General features: G+C 52.4%; 2 protein-coding genes across 4 annotated transcripts in view; both read left to right on the top strand.

Moving 5' to 3' along the window:
* The first annotated feature begins 1,966 nt into the window (after nucleotides 1-1,966).
* Nucleotides 1,967-4,800, top strand: SIGMAR1 (sigma non-opioid intracellular receptor 1). 2 transcript variants are annotated; one of them, XM_008590317.1, is made up of 5 exons: nucleotides 2,059-2,209; nucleotides 2,313-2,513; nucleotides 2,636-2,728; nucleotides 3,571-3,843; nucleotides 3,971-4,800. In XM_008590317.1, the coding sequence occupies exons 2-5, from the start codon at nucleotides 2,469-2,471 to the stop codon at nucleotides 4,139-4,141; spliced, it is 582 nt and encodes a 193-aa protein (XP_008588539.1). In that variant the 5' UTR covers nucleotides 2,059-2,209; nucleotides 2,313-2,468; the 3' UTR covers nucleotides 4,142-4,800. The 2 variants fall into 2 exon arrangements, with proteins under 2 accessions (XP_008588537.1, XP_008588539.1); XM_008590315.1 differs by lacking the exon at nucleotides 3,971-4,800 and having other exon boundaries at nucleotides 1,967-2,209; nucleotides 3,571-3,905.
* Nucleotides 4,801-9,353: 4,553 nt separating this feature from the next.
* Nucleotides 9,354-13,624, top strand: part of ARID3C (AT rich interactive domain 3C (BRIGHT-like)) — a 9,671-nt gene continuing 5,400 nt past the window's right edge. For both annotated transcript variants that reach the window (XM_008590314.1, XM_008590313.1), the window contains exons 1-3: nucleotides 9,354-9,668; nucleotides 11,565-11,637; nucleotides 13,388-13,571. In XM_008590314.1, the coding sequence (XP_008588536.1) occupies nucleotides 9,354-9,668; nucleotides 11,565-11,637; nucleotides 13,388-13,571 (572 nt within the window). The remainder of the gene's footprint in view (nucleotides 9,669-11,564; nucleotides 11,638-13,387; nucleotides 13,572-13,624) is intronic.

Here is a 13,624-nt window from a genome sequence, read left to right as displayed (position 1 = left end):
AAAAAAAAAAAAAGGAACTGAACTTGTTATTTATAGCATGGTCTCTGCCATATGCCCCTACTGAGAAATCTAAGGACCATTTCCCATCATCTTGTTGAACCACTCAATTATATTTGACTGTGTTCAGGCTTCATTCCATCACTCCCATGTATGAGGCTATTCTCTCCCAGTTCCTGTATGTTTTATTTATATAACTAACACATATAAGGCTCACCACGTGCCAGGCAATAATTGCTTTATGATTATTAACTCATTTAATCTTCGTCACAATGAAGGTACGTACTATGAGGTAGGTACTTTTATTTATTCCACGTTACTGATAAGAAAACTGAGTCACAGATAGTTTAAGTAACTTGTCCAAGATCACACAACTAGAAGGTGGCAGGAGCCAGGCTTAGAACCAGGTAGTCGGAGTTTATTTCTTAATCACTGCACTATGCTGCCTCTTTTCTCTTTTTCTTTCTTGGTTATATCACATCGTTTCCTTTTTGGTCTCTTCCTCTGCCTATCCCTTAGCTGTTGGCATTCTCTGGGACTCTATCCTTAGCCTTATCTTACTCTATTCTCCCTCCCTGTGAGATTTTATCCTTTTTTTTGTTTGTTTTTTTGTTTTTTTTCGTTAAATTTTTATTTTGTCCATATACAATGTATATGATTATTATGGCCCATCNTTATTGAGGATTTTCGCATCTATATTCATCAAGGATATCGGCCTGTAGTTTTCTTTCTTGGTTATATCACATCGTTTCCTTTTTGGTCTCTTCCTCTGCCTATCCCTTAGCTGTTGGCATTCTCTGGGACTCTATCCTTAGCCTTATCTTACTCTATTCTCCCTCCCTGTGAGATTTTATCCTTTTTTTCTCCTGGCAGCTGGCCAGTGCAGGGATCAAACTCTGGACCTAGGTATTATCAGCACCATACTCTAACCAACTGAGCTAACTGGCCAGCTCAATCTTTAGGTTTTAACGATCACCTTCTCTGTAGGCCCCCCAGTGAGATCTGTAAGCCGGGGTGGGACCATGCTTGCATCGTTCATAGCCATATCCCCAGTGGTCATCACAAAACTTGGCACATACAAGTGCTAACAAAATATCTGTTGTATGAATGAATGACAACTCCTAGCCCTCTATCTCCAGACTGGATCTGAGTTCCAGACCTGAACATTTAACTGTACATTAGACATTAACAAGGATGTTAGCCAAGTAAGGGGAACAGGGGTGTGTAGGATGGAGGCAAAAGCTTATTCCAGGAAGAAGAAATCAAGCCCTGCCAACTCTATTTGCAGAGTTCTTAAGCTCCTTTCTTTTTTCCAATTCCATCCTTTCTCTTACTTGGACCAAAGTCATGGTCTCCCCGATTCTAATCTTGCTCCCCTCCACTCTGTGGCAAAATCTAATCCCATCCTCCCTTGCTGATAATCCTTAGTTGATTTATAAGGCCTTCCTGTCCCATTTCGTGTTTCAGAACGAAGAACGAATTGTAGGCCCATGAAGCCCCCATGCTGTCTCTCTCCTCGGTGCCTTTGCTCTTGGCGTCGGCCACGGTCCGTGGGTTGGAATGCCGTTATCTCTCTTAAAGACACATCTCAGGTGTCTTGCCCTTGGAAAGCCTTCCCTAGCGCTCCCAGGTTGAACCGCCTCCTCCCAGCTTCAGTGCTAGCAAAGGCGGGCCTTAACAATCACGAGTCCACAAAGGCTCTACTTCCGGACCCGTCTGCTTCACCGGCCAGTAAGCCCGGGCGGGCCAGTCCACTCTGGGTCTCACCGCCACCCACCCCATCTCCACGGCAAGTGGCACCAGGAGAGCGCTAGGCCCCGCCCCCTCACCTCATGTGCGCGCCGCCGCCCCGCCCCCCCGGCACTCCCCACGAGGAAATGGTTCAGCCGAAGGGGCGGCACCGAGGCGCCCGGATAGTTCCCATTGGCCAGGGCGGGCCATACCACGGCGGTGGCGGGGGAGCGAGTCGTGGGTAGCTGGCGGCGGGCTCGGAGGCGGTGAGTGCACAGCTTCAGGCCCGGGCTCCCTCCTGCGCTACCCTGTGCCAGGCCACCCGCCGGGATGCAGTGGGCCGTGGGCCGGCGGTGGGCGTGGGTCGCGCTGCTTCTGGCTGCCGCGGCGGTGCTGACCCAGGTCGTCTGGCTCTGGCTGGGTACGCAGAGCTTCGTCTTCCAGCACGAAGAGATCGCGCAGCTGGCGCGGCAGTACGCCGGTGAGCGGGCGGAGGGCGGGGAGGGGAGCGTCCGGCCCAGGAGCCGAGCAGAGCCGGGGGTTCCCAGCTGGCCCTAACTCCGCAGCTCCTCTGCCTCCACCAGGGCTGGACCACGAGCTGGCCTTCTCTCGGCTGATCGTGGAGCTGCGGAGGCTGCACCCAGGCCATGTGCTGCCCGACGAGGAGCTGCAGTGGGTGTTCGTGAACGCGGGCGGCTGGATGGGTGCCATGTGCCTTCTGCACGCCTCGCTGTCCGAGTATGTGCTGCTCTTCGGCACCGCCCTGGGCTCCCGCGGCCACTCGGGTCAGTGCTAGCGGCGGGCCAGACTGGGAGGCTGGGACCCATGCCCTTCTTTCTGATGTCTGGCTGGGCCACGTGATGGTGCAGATACCCTGATAGCCGGTGTCCATTTGATTGTCACTCAGGGCGCTACTGGGCTGAGATCTCGGACACCATCATCTCTGGCACCTTCCACCAGTGGAGAGAAGGCACCACCAAAAGTGAGGTCTTCTACCCAGGTGGGTAAGGAAGCTCTGTCAGAGAAGCGTGTCCCTTCACGCTGGGGTTGCCCACAGTTGGGGGAGGGAGCCATGGCATGGAAAAAGGGTGCGTTGGGGGCCCTCCGCATAGTTCCCTCCCCACCTCCATAAGCCACAGGTGGTTTGTTGGGGCAGAGCCGAGAGACTCTGTTGCTTTCTTTTATCAAAGGGAAACAAAACATAACATGTCTGATTTTTATCTGCCTAGACACCGTTTTACCTAGCCAATATTCCAAAATTTGTTGGAAATCAGACATGCTCTCATACGCCAAAAGACAAGACAGATAGTTGTCTTCCTGTCTTCCTTTTTAAAAAAAAAAAATAATAATAATAATGAAACAAGCTACATAAAAGGTAGAGCTTTGGACTTCCATGTAAGTTTAGAGGTTGAGTGTAAGCGTGGCAGACATTGCAATTGAACAGCTACATTTCTCAGTAAGTCTTGTAACCACCTCTTCCCTTCCCTATCTAACAAGCCCAGCCCAAGTTTAGCTAAATTTCTGCTTGACATGAGTGAGGCTTGGGAATGCAGACTTCCATGACCTCCATACAATGGGCCCATGGCCAGGGGACGTAGTCCCTATGACTTCCCCCAAGAGAGGACATGGGTCTGGTGATGCCACAAAAGAATATTTACGAGTGGCCATCTGGGTCTCTTACCCCTCCAGATGAGAGACCAGGCCAGTGATGTGGGGCTTTTTCCTTTCCAGAAGCTCCCTCTCCATTCTCCATCCGTAGATAGCCCATAGGCCAGGAAATAGGCGGCAATGGAAAGACAGGGCAGAGGTGGGCTCCTTACACGAGTGCTCCCTGTCCCCTAGGGGAGACAGTGGTGCACGGGCCTGGTGAAGCAACGGCTGTGGAGTGGGGGCCAAACACATGGATGGTGGAGTACGGCCGGGGTGTCATCCCATCTACCCTGGCATTCGCACTGGCTGACACTGTCTTCAGCACCCAGGACTTCCTCACCCTCTTCTATACTCTTCGCTCCTATGTCCGGGGCCTTCGGCTTGAGCTCACCACCTACCTCTTCGGCCAGGACCCCTAACCAGCCAGGCCTGAAAGAAGACCTGTGGAAGGACAGGAGCGGGCAGGCCCGCACACATCCACTTGCTGGAGCCCATGTGCATAGACAAGGACATACTCACACCATACAGATACTGAGCTCCTGCTGTGTGAGCAGGGACATATATGCTTATACTTCCAAACACAGAGACTCAGGCCCGCACACATCCACTTGCTGGAGCCCATGTGCATAGACAAGGACATACTCACACCATGCAGATACTGAGCTCCTGCTGTGTGAGCAGGGACATATATGCTTATACTTCCAAACACAGAGACTGTGGGAACAAATGGGACACACATATAGAAACTGAGACCTGTGTGTAAGGCAAGATCATGCACTCACACCCATCCAGAGAGGGAACTCCACATATACCAAGGGGGCCAGTCATGTTCAAACACACACCACAAGCTGGACTCACTAACTCAGGCCTTTCCAGAGCTTCCTGCCTCCACTCAGGGCTCTGGAGTTAAGGATGGGGGTGGGTATTACTCTCTGCCTCAGTCCTACTCCTCAGCCCAGCAGCAGTTTGGGAGGGTGAGGGGCAAAAGGAGCTGCCCTTTGGAAGCCACTTCACCTGCAGCTATGATGCCCTTCCCCTTCAGTTCCCCTGTCCTCACCATATGCCTTATTCCCATTCCACTCCCCTGCTATGCAAGTGCTCCTGTGGCTTATCCCCCACCCCTTCAGCAACCAAGTCATCTGGGAACCAGAGGAATGTGGAGAGTGCTGAAGTCAAAGAGTCTTCCATCCCTAAGAGACCCCCATTCCTCCCTTGGGGTTATGATAGGGAAGCTGGCCTCAGACCAGGGACCACTGAGGAGATGACCTGGAGTGGGGGGCCTGGTTCCAAGGGGTCATCCCTGGCCTACAGAAGGCTTTTTCTGTGCACACACTTACCCCTATCACAATTTCCAGACACTGCCCCTGCTGCATTCTCTGTCCATCAGTCTTTCTGTTAATAAAGATTTGTTGAACAGTTCCATTTCTTTGTGTGTCTGAGCAGCTTCTAACTCCTTGGGGACCTCAGGAGGGCCTCTCCCTTGCATGTGATTCAGTTTGTAAGACAGTGGCTTTGGACAATAGTAGGGACTATATACTTGAGTGTGCCTAAGAATCACCTAGGATACTTGTCGAAGCTACAGATTCCTGGGCTCCCTCCCCAGAGATCAGTTCTTCTGGACTGAGGCCGTGATATCAGCATGTTTAATAAGATCACCTCCAACACAGTTGTGAATGCCACAATTTGAGAAATTCAGTGTTTGGTGAGGCGTGTGTCTTGGCTTTACCTCTGCCTGTGCAATTCTGCAAGTAGTCCTAAGAATCTTGCCCTGGATGGCCACAGGGTGGCGGTGTGCACCCACTTTTGAGCTGAAAGAGAAAATTGCTTTTTTCTGGGCTCCTAGCGTATGGTATCCACCCCCATCCGGAGCAGGAGTTCCTCCCCTCTATGGTCCACTTTTGTGGGGACCCCTGGGGTGAAAAGCAGGCACACTATCTGGCAGTATGGGGGGTAGGCTGGGCCGAGACTGGGGTGAGGCAGAGAAGCCAAAATCTTGCCTACTTCACTTTCACACCCAAGGTGCCAAGCTTGCCTCACCCTCATCCTGGTCCTGCTGAATCGAGTGAGGCCCAGACCCCTTCCACTTCCTGGGACTCCTGGTATATTAAATATAGGAGAAAAACGATTATAAAAATATTTAAGTTTGGCATTTTAATGATCACAAATACGAAAGACTACATGTATTACTTCATTTGGAAACATCAAAAGTCTAAATTTGTGGCTCTGAATGAATGTGAAGCCCAGGCAAGTTGGCCATCCTGACCCCCACCACTACCACTCTGCCAACTGTGACACCCTGGCTGGGGCCTCTCCATTGATCCTGAGTTGCAAATTTATTCCTCCTTGGAGGATTTCTCCCACCCTGTAACCCAGCCTCTAGGTCCAAAGCCCACATCTGTCTGGGATACCCCAGTTCCCCCTGTCATCCCTCCCTCCCTTCCACAAAGGACCAGGCTCCCAGGACCCTCCCCGTCTCCACTGCTAAGTCCAGTGGTCATTTCATAGTTCTTGACTTGCATTTGACAATCTTCAAACACTCTTTTGGCTTCCAGGACACTACTCTCTCCGTTGCCTCCTCTGCTGGATCCTTCTTATCTATTCAACCTCCGACTTCCCAGGACTTAGTCCTCAAATCCATTCTCTGTTTACACTCCCTCCCAAGTGATCTCAACTACTTCATGACTTTAAATGCCATGTATATACAAAGGTACTTCAAAAAGTTCAAGGAAAGATTCGTATTATTTTTCAATTCTACTTTTTCCCCAACTTTTTTTTTTTTTTTTTAAAGATGACCGGTAAGGGGATCTTAACACTTGACTTGGTGTTGTCAGCACCACACTCATCCAGTGAGCAACCGGCCATCCCTATATGAGATCCGAACCCGTGGCCTTGGTGTTATCAGCACCGCACTCTCCCGAGTGAGCCACAGGTCAGCCCTTCACCAACTTTTTGAAGTAGCTTTGTATCTTCTAAATTTTTATCTCCACCTAAATCTCTTCCCTGAGCTCCAGATTTGGATATCTTGCTGCTTCCATCTCTATTCAGTATCTCCATTCAGTTGTCTAATAGGTATCTCAAACTTAAAATGTCCAAAGCAAACTGATTTCTCTCCCAATCCTGCACCACCACCACCTCATAGTCTTTACTATGTTAAGACTAAGTTAAGGGCATCTCCATTTACCCAGTTGCCCAAGTCAAAAACCTTAGCATCATCGTGGACACCTCTCATTCACTCACATCCCACATCCAATCCATCAACAAATCCTCAGTTGTGGTGGTGGTGGTGTTTTTCAGCGGCTGGCCTGTATGGGGATCCGAACGCTTGACCTTGGTGTTATACAAATCCTCAGTTTTATCTTCAAAACATTTCCAGATTCTGGACACTTGCCACCTCCACTGCTACCACCCTGGTCCAAGACACCGTCATCTGTTTCCTGGACTACTGCAATGTCCAGCTAACTGATCTTCATGCTTGCATCCTATATGGAGACATTTCTAATGGCTTTCCATCTCATTTTGTCCTTTTATTCCTTCCAAAGGACTACTCCAAGGCCCATGTTACCTCTAACCAAGCATCCTACCACTCACCTCCTCAGCCACCCTGTTCCAACCCAGTGGCCCCCTTGCTTCTGGCACATCAAGTAAGCGTCTACCGCAGGATATTTGCACCAGCTATTCTGATTGCAATGCTCTTCCCCAGGTATCCACATGGCTCTCTTCCTCCCCCCTTTAATTCCTGCATAGTGAGTCTTTTCCCTAACACTTATGTAATAGCATCCTTTCTGTGGTGTTTAAAATGCCTCCACAAAATTTTTGATACTCCTCCCTTCGAGAGGTGAAGCCTAATTTCCTTCGCCTTGAGTGTAGGCTAGACTTAGTTATGTACTTTAACAAATAATATGTGGCAGAGTGACAGTGTGTGACTTCCAGGACTAGGCCATGAAAAACATTGTTGCCTCTCTAGCCTCTTTTTATTGGCTCACTCTGGGGAAAACCAACTGCCATGTTGGGAGGACACACAAGCAATCCTATGGAGAGACCCACATGGGGAGAAAAAGGCTTCCGCCAGTAGCCACATAAGAGAGCCATCTTGGAAGTGGATTCTCCAGTCCTAGTGGAGACTTCAGATGACTGCAGTCCTGGCCAACATTTTCACTACAATTTCATAAGAGGCAATGATTTGGATCCACCCAGCTAAGCCACTCTCAAATTCCTGACCCACAGAATTGTGAGAAAATAAATGTTTTAAGCTGCTAAGTTTGGGGGTAATTTGTTACACAGTGATAGATAACTAATACACCCTCCCCTTTCTATTCCCCAAACCCAGCTACATTTTCCCCCATGGTGCTTAAAACCATCTGACGCACTATATATTTCTTCCACTAGAATTATACCATTATAATAAGGACTTTGTTTTATGTACTTCTGTGTCCAGCAGTGCCTGGTATAGAGTAGATACTCAATAAATATGAGTTGGATGAATGAAGCATTGGTCTGTGGAGGTCTAGGTCTGCCTGTCTTTGTGAGGTATAGGACCAGACTATGTGTGTGGGTGTCAGAGGCAGCTTTCCTTTTTTCAGATGAAGAGAGAAATAAACCAGGTCCCAGCTAGGTTTAATCCTTCCCCTCAGCCCTTCCCAGTTGTAGTCCTCCTGGCCCAAACTCCAAAGGTGGGTTTACTTTGCTTGATTGATTCTTTCTGGGGGGAGAGTAGCTGCCCAGCCTTTTGCCCCTCTCCTCCCCCAACCTAAACCCCGAAAAACAATCTCCAAACCCTCAGAACTGGAATTTCCCCAAGCTAGTTTTTATCTTTCCAGGAGGATTCTTACCAGCGGGGGACCCCGCGGGGGAACCGAGCAGAGTCAGGGGCGGCCCGTGAGGCGGGCAGAGCAGAGGGAGCGCCGTGGAGACGCCGGGGACAGCGGGTCGCGCCAGGCAGGTGAGTGCGGCCACCCGGCACCTGCAGCGAGAGAGCCGGCGTCGCGACCCCGCCGTCTCCTGCCAGTTGCGTCCCGTCCCCGTCCTAGGCTCTGCCTCCGCAGCCCTCTGTTCCCGCGCCTCTTTGGTTCTTGACCTCTGCCTCTCTGCCCCGTCTCTGTCTATTTTGATCTGTCCCTGTTTCTCTGTCTGTCCCCCTCTATTTACCGTCTCTCTCTCTCATCTCTCCTGCCTCGGTCTTCTGCTGCGTCGGTCTTTGCCTGTCTCCCAGCCAGTCTTACTATTTGTCTCGCTCCACCTGTCTCGGTCTCGGTCCCTCTCTCCGGGCTGCCTGTCACTTGGGTCTTTGATATGTATCTCTTCCTCTATCTCTCTTGCCCAATATTTCTATCAATCTCATCTTTGCCCACCTCTGTCTCTCCACCCTGGTATCTGCGGGGTATTTCTGTCTCTCCATCTTGGTCCCTCCTCTCAGTCTCTGTTTCTGGCCACCTCTGTCTCTGCTTGTCCCTCTGTCTCATCTCCATCTGTCTCCATATCTCCCCGTCATTTTCTCTCTGTCGGGATCTCGCTCCTCTTTCCCTCCCACCTCCATCTCCCTCTGTCTCTTGGTCTCTGTCGCTCATCTCCATCTGTCTCCATATCTCCCCGTCATTTTCTCTCTGTCGGGATCTCGCTCCTCTCTTTCCCTCCCACCTCCATCTCCCTCTGTCTCTTGGTCTCTGTCGTCCTCTCTGATGTGCTCAGACTCTCCCTGTCCTCAGTCAATGGCCATTGCTGACTCCCTGGGTCTGATCTCTGTCCCTCCTGTTCTTTCTACCTCTCTCTTTCTGTAGATCTCTGGGAAAGCTCTTTCGGCCTCTTTCCTTATGACCCCCCGCACTTCCCTGAATCCATGACCACCTCCTCTTGTGTTGGGTGGGGAGGGCAGCAAGACCCAGCACCCATAATTTCCTCCCCCACAGGCAGCCCTTTTCTCAGGGCACCGCCTGGTACCAGGGCCCCCCCCAGCGGGGGGACTGCGCCTGGAAGCTGTGATGGAGGCCCTGCAGAGGCAGCAGGCAGCTCGGCTGGCCCAGGGAGTGGTGCCATTAGCCCCTCCACACCCACCACTGCCACCAAAGCCTCCCCTTCCTGGCCCCCGGACCCTACAGGTCCCTGAGGGGGCCTTGAGGGAGGTTGGGGCTGAGGAAGAGGAGGATGCCGAAGAGGATGAGGAGGGGGAGGAAGCCGGGGCAGAGGAGGTGGCAGCTGAGGAGAGCCGTCCAGGGGCCCAGGGCCCCAGATCACCTTCCAGCCAGCCCTCTGGACCCCATCCCCATGAGTGGACCTACGAGGAACAGTTCAAGCAGGTAGGACCCCCTCAATGTCAGGCCCTCTCCCCTTCCTAACCTCTGGGCAAAAGTGAGCCAGGTGACTAGTAGCCCACCCATCCCCACTGCCCTCTGCAGGATGGAAAGACAGACAAAGAGACACAGAGACCTAGGGAGAGTCAATGAGAAGACTGGACAATAGATAGTGGCAGGGAGGGAGAGACAAACACCCAGATACACAGAGAAGTGCATAGGGACACACTAAGATGTGCAGGAGACACCCAGAAACATGGAGACTCACACACTGGAAGCCATTGGTGGGGCTGGAAGGGAAAGTGGGAGGGGTGTAGGGACATTTGAGAGAGGAAGATCTGGGGGCTGGGGATTCCAGTGTCAGCACCACTCCACCTACCCTCTCACACAAGTACAAGGTCATATTCCAGTGACCAGTGGCAGTTTCCCAGGCTCTCTACCTCTGTCTTTGGAAGCAGAATAGAGGATGCCACTCCCTTGGCAGGGTGGTACACCCCTCCTCTCTTTCCTGTTGCACCACCCCACTCCCTCCAATCCAAATCTTCTCCCTGACCTGAGTTCCATGGATGACAGTTCCCAGGCTTTGATAGCCACTGCAGCTGCAGTATGGCTAATGGGCCCCTTTGCAACTGGGAATGACAAGACCTTAGTCACAGGGATTTAATTTGAGGTGCTTCCTCCCTGTGGAATCCTTCCGGGTGTTATTCTAAGGACACTACTCCAGGCTGTCACTATGAAGGTGTTACACAGGGTTGTGATTCCAGGTGTGCTATTTTGGTGGTGTTATCCATATGGAGTTGGTCTTGGGTATTTTCCAGAAGTGTTAATCTGTGGTTAGTACAACATGGCAGCATTACTATAAAACTGGGAGTGTTACTCAGGGCTCTGCTACTCTGGAGATGTGGCTCTAGTGACTGATTCTTCTGGGTATAATTCTGGGGATTATTACTTGAAGAGTGTATTATTTGTGGGTATCCATCTAAGACTTAGGGCCCAGTTGTCGTGGGAGTGTGACTCTAAAGATGGATTTCTGGGGGGTTTTACTCATGGGTGTTTTTTTACTCTGAGAGTTCTTATTGGGAGATAGACTGTTACCTATGGGTGTTTCTTGGGGACTATTACTCTGACTGCAGGGACTGTTACAATGACTCCATAACTTTGGAGATTGTTCCTCTTGTGTGGTATTTGGGAGGTGATACTGGAGGTAGAGCTCCAGGTGACTGGGAAGGGGTGGGATGGCCTGTGAGCCCTTCAAGCCCTGACCCCACAGGTCCTGGGTGGCACAGAGTCAGTGCTTCTGTGGTGGCTTCTTGAGTAGGCAGGGTAAGTGCCTCTGGAAGGAGATCAGGAGAGCTGAGGGGCCCCAGGTGTCAGTACAGGAGCTTCTGAGTATCCATTCTGCCTAAGGGATGGGTTAGAGGCATCTCTATCCCTCACCCACCCCCAGCACTGGCACACAGGGATATGAACAGCGTGAACCTCTTGCATGAATAAATAAGAGTGAATGAGCGCCTCAGATATATCTGTCAGTCTCTTCAGTGTGGAACACAGCCCCAGCCTGGCTTCCTTCTTAGGGCTCTCAATGCCCCTTAAAGTGCAGGAAGACTCAGGCCTGGAGGCAGGCTGAGCCTCCCCAGCTCCGTCCTGCTTCCTCTCTTCTCCTACTCCCCAGATGGGTGGCTTGAGCTGCCCAGGACAACATTAACCCATATAGGTCTCTGTGTATAGAAAAAGGAGCCCCTAATTGCCCCCGGGGAGGAGAGAGCCTAATGCCAGAGAGTCCACATTCAGGCCCTACTCACCTCTTCAGCTAAGGTCCCTTGTTCAGGGTACAACCTGAACTGGGGTCCTGGGAGGGAGGGGAGTCAGCGGAGCTGGAGAATGACCCTGATTCTTCCCCAGCTGTACGAGCTCGATGCAGACCCGAAGAGGAAGGAATTTCTGGATGACCTGTTTAGCTTCATGCAGAAGAGGGGTGAGTAGGCTGACATGCGGGAAGGACCCCGGAATTGTCCCAACTTATCAGGTTTAAGGGAGACTTCAGGGTTTAGTCCTCATGAAGAGGCCTGAGCTTGGCAGCACCTGTCCTTTGGGCCCTCAATAGCATCTTTAACCTCTGACCTTGCCCCCCTTGTTCACCCCAGGATTAATTGGTGGCCAGCCCACTGGCAGGTTAATGAGTGTGGGATCAATTGGGAGGGTGGGAGGGAGAACTTGGGGGGGGGCGGCTTGGGATGTGAGGGTCCTGGGACTGGAGGGCTGGGAATGTCTTGGTTCTCTATTGAGGGCCCTTCCACCAGCCTGTCTGTCCTCAGTTTCCCCTTGCTTCAGGCAGGGGACACTCTATGTGCTCTACAGCAGGAAGGACTGCGATTAGACTGAAGGGAGGACTTCCCAAAGGGTAGGCTGGGGACCATGTAAATTGGGGCTGTGGTGGAGGAGAAATTCCTTTCCAGGAATCTCAGAGCTGGAAGAGAATGCAGGAAGGGTCCAGGAGGGCATGAGGGTGGGCGGCAGTCCATCATTTCGGCTTCTCCCCAGATTCATGGGACCTAACACTGACTCATTATCTCTCTCTACAAAGCTAATTAACTCACTCAGAGCGCAGCCTGATAAGCTGCTAATTAACTAGCTGCACTACCCCCTCTTCCTTAGTGCAGCTGCTGGCCCAAGTCCCCCGGCCCCCACCCCCGACCCAGCACCCCTCTGGGGTCCCTTCCTTCCTCAGGACCTTCAGTGGGCTCCAGGTCCTCTCGCTCCCCAGGGAGGCCCAGTCATTCTGGTTTCAGTGTTCCCTTTCTGCCTCCCTCCACTGGGGGTTGGGGGTGTCTGAACAGATCCCAGCATTACCTGTCCCCTTCCTCCCCCCACTTGTGCCTCCCTCCGCTCCCGCTGCTGGGGGAGGGGGTCCCGCAGGGCCGATAATTTCCCCCCATTAATCAGGCCGCAGCTAATTGTTCGGGTCCAAAGGCGGCAGCGGAAGGGGACGGGATCGGTAAGGAATTAACTGGGGCCCATCGCTCAGCGCAGACAGGCCCTTTTGTCAGGACTGGCCAGCGTAGGCGGCGCGGGCTGCGGAGCCGGCGGGCCGAGGCGGGGGCTAATTCCTCTCCCACCCGCCGTCTCCCGACCTCGGGCAGCCACTGGGGGCTGCTGCTTAGGGGAGCCCGGCTCCGTAGCACTGTCCAGAAGTCCTTCCTATGGTCTACTCCAGGGGTCAGCAAACTAAAGCTTGTGGGCCAAATCCAGCCGCCTGCGAGACGAGAATGGCTTTTACATGTTTAAATAGTTGGAAAACATTAAAAGACGAATACCAATTTCAGACGTGTGGAAATCGTATTTCAGAGTCTGTAAATAAAGTTTTGTTGGTACACAGCCATGCCCATTCCTCTATCTTCTATGGCTGCTTTCAGGCTACGATGGCAGGCAGAGTTAATAGTTGCCGCAGAGATCGTTTCGCCCGCAGAGCCTAAAATATTTACCATCTGGCCTTTTACAGAAGTTTGCCAACTCCTGGTCTAGCTTCCTGTCTCTCCTACTAAAATGGAGGCCCTGGGGGTTCTGCCTGTAATCCCACGTCCCATCCCTCCTTCTCTCCCTCCCTCCTCTGGGGCCCTGCCCTGTACGCAGCCCTCCCATAGGCCTCCAACGCCCTCGGTCCCCGGGGATGCCCGCAGAGAGGGTTTTAGTCTCAGTGTCCTGACTCGCTGCCCACTCCCCACCAGGGACGCCAGTGAACCGCGTGCCCATCATGGCGAAGCAGGTGCTGGACCTGTATGCGCTGTTTCGCCTGGTGACGGCCAAGGGCGGCCTGGTGGAAGTCATCAACCGCAAAGTGTGGCGGGAGGTCACGCGGGGCCTCAGCCTGCCCACTACCATCACTTCGGCCGCCTTCACTCTCCGCACCCAGTGAGGCCAGGGGAGTGAGCGGAGCGGAAGGGGCGCGCGGGGCGGGGAGGGGG

This window comes from Galeopterus variegatus, unplaced genomic scaffold (assembly GCF_000696425.1).
Source record: "Galeopterus variegatus unplaced genomic scaffold, G_variegatus-3.0.2 Scaffold5987, whole genome shotgun sequence".
In the NCBI taxonomy this organism is placed as follows: Eukaryota; Metazoa; Chordata; class Mammalia; order Dermoptera; family Cynocephalidae; genus Galeopterus; species Galeopterus variegatus.
Note: the sequence above shows the minus strand (reverse complement) of the source record. Positions and strands in the feature narration are given on the sequence as shown.

Excerpts from the sequence above, each read along its gene's own strand:
- SIGMAR1 (XM_008590315.1), top strand. The coding sequence starts at position 2,059 with ATGCAGTGGGCCGTGGGCCGGCGGTGGGCGTGGGTCGCGCTGCTTCTG. Across the intron at positions 2,210-2,312 it reads GCTGGCGCGGCAGTACGCCG|GGCTGGACCACGAGCTGGCC; the intron begins GTGAGCGGGCGG and ends TGCCTCCACCAG. Across the intron at positions 2,729-3,570 it reads AAGTGAGGTCTTCTACCCAG|GGGAGACAGTGGTGCACGGG; the intron begins GTGGGTAAGGAA and ends CCTGTCCCCTAG.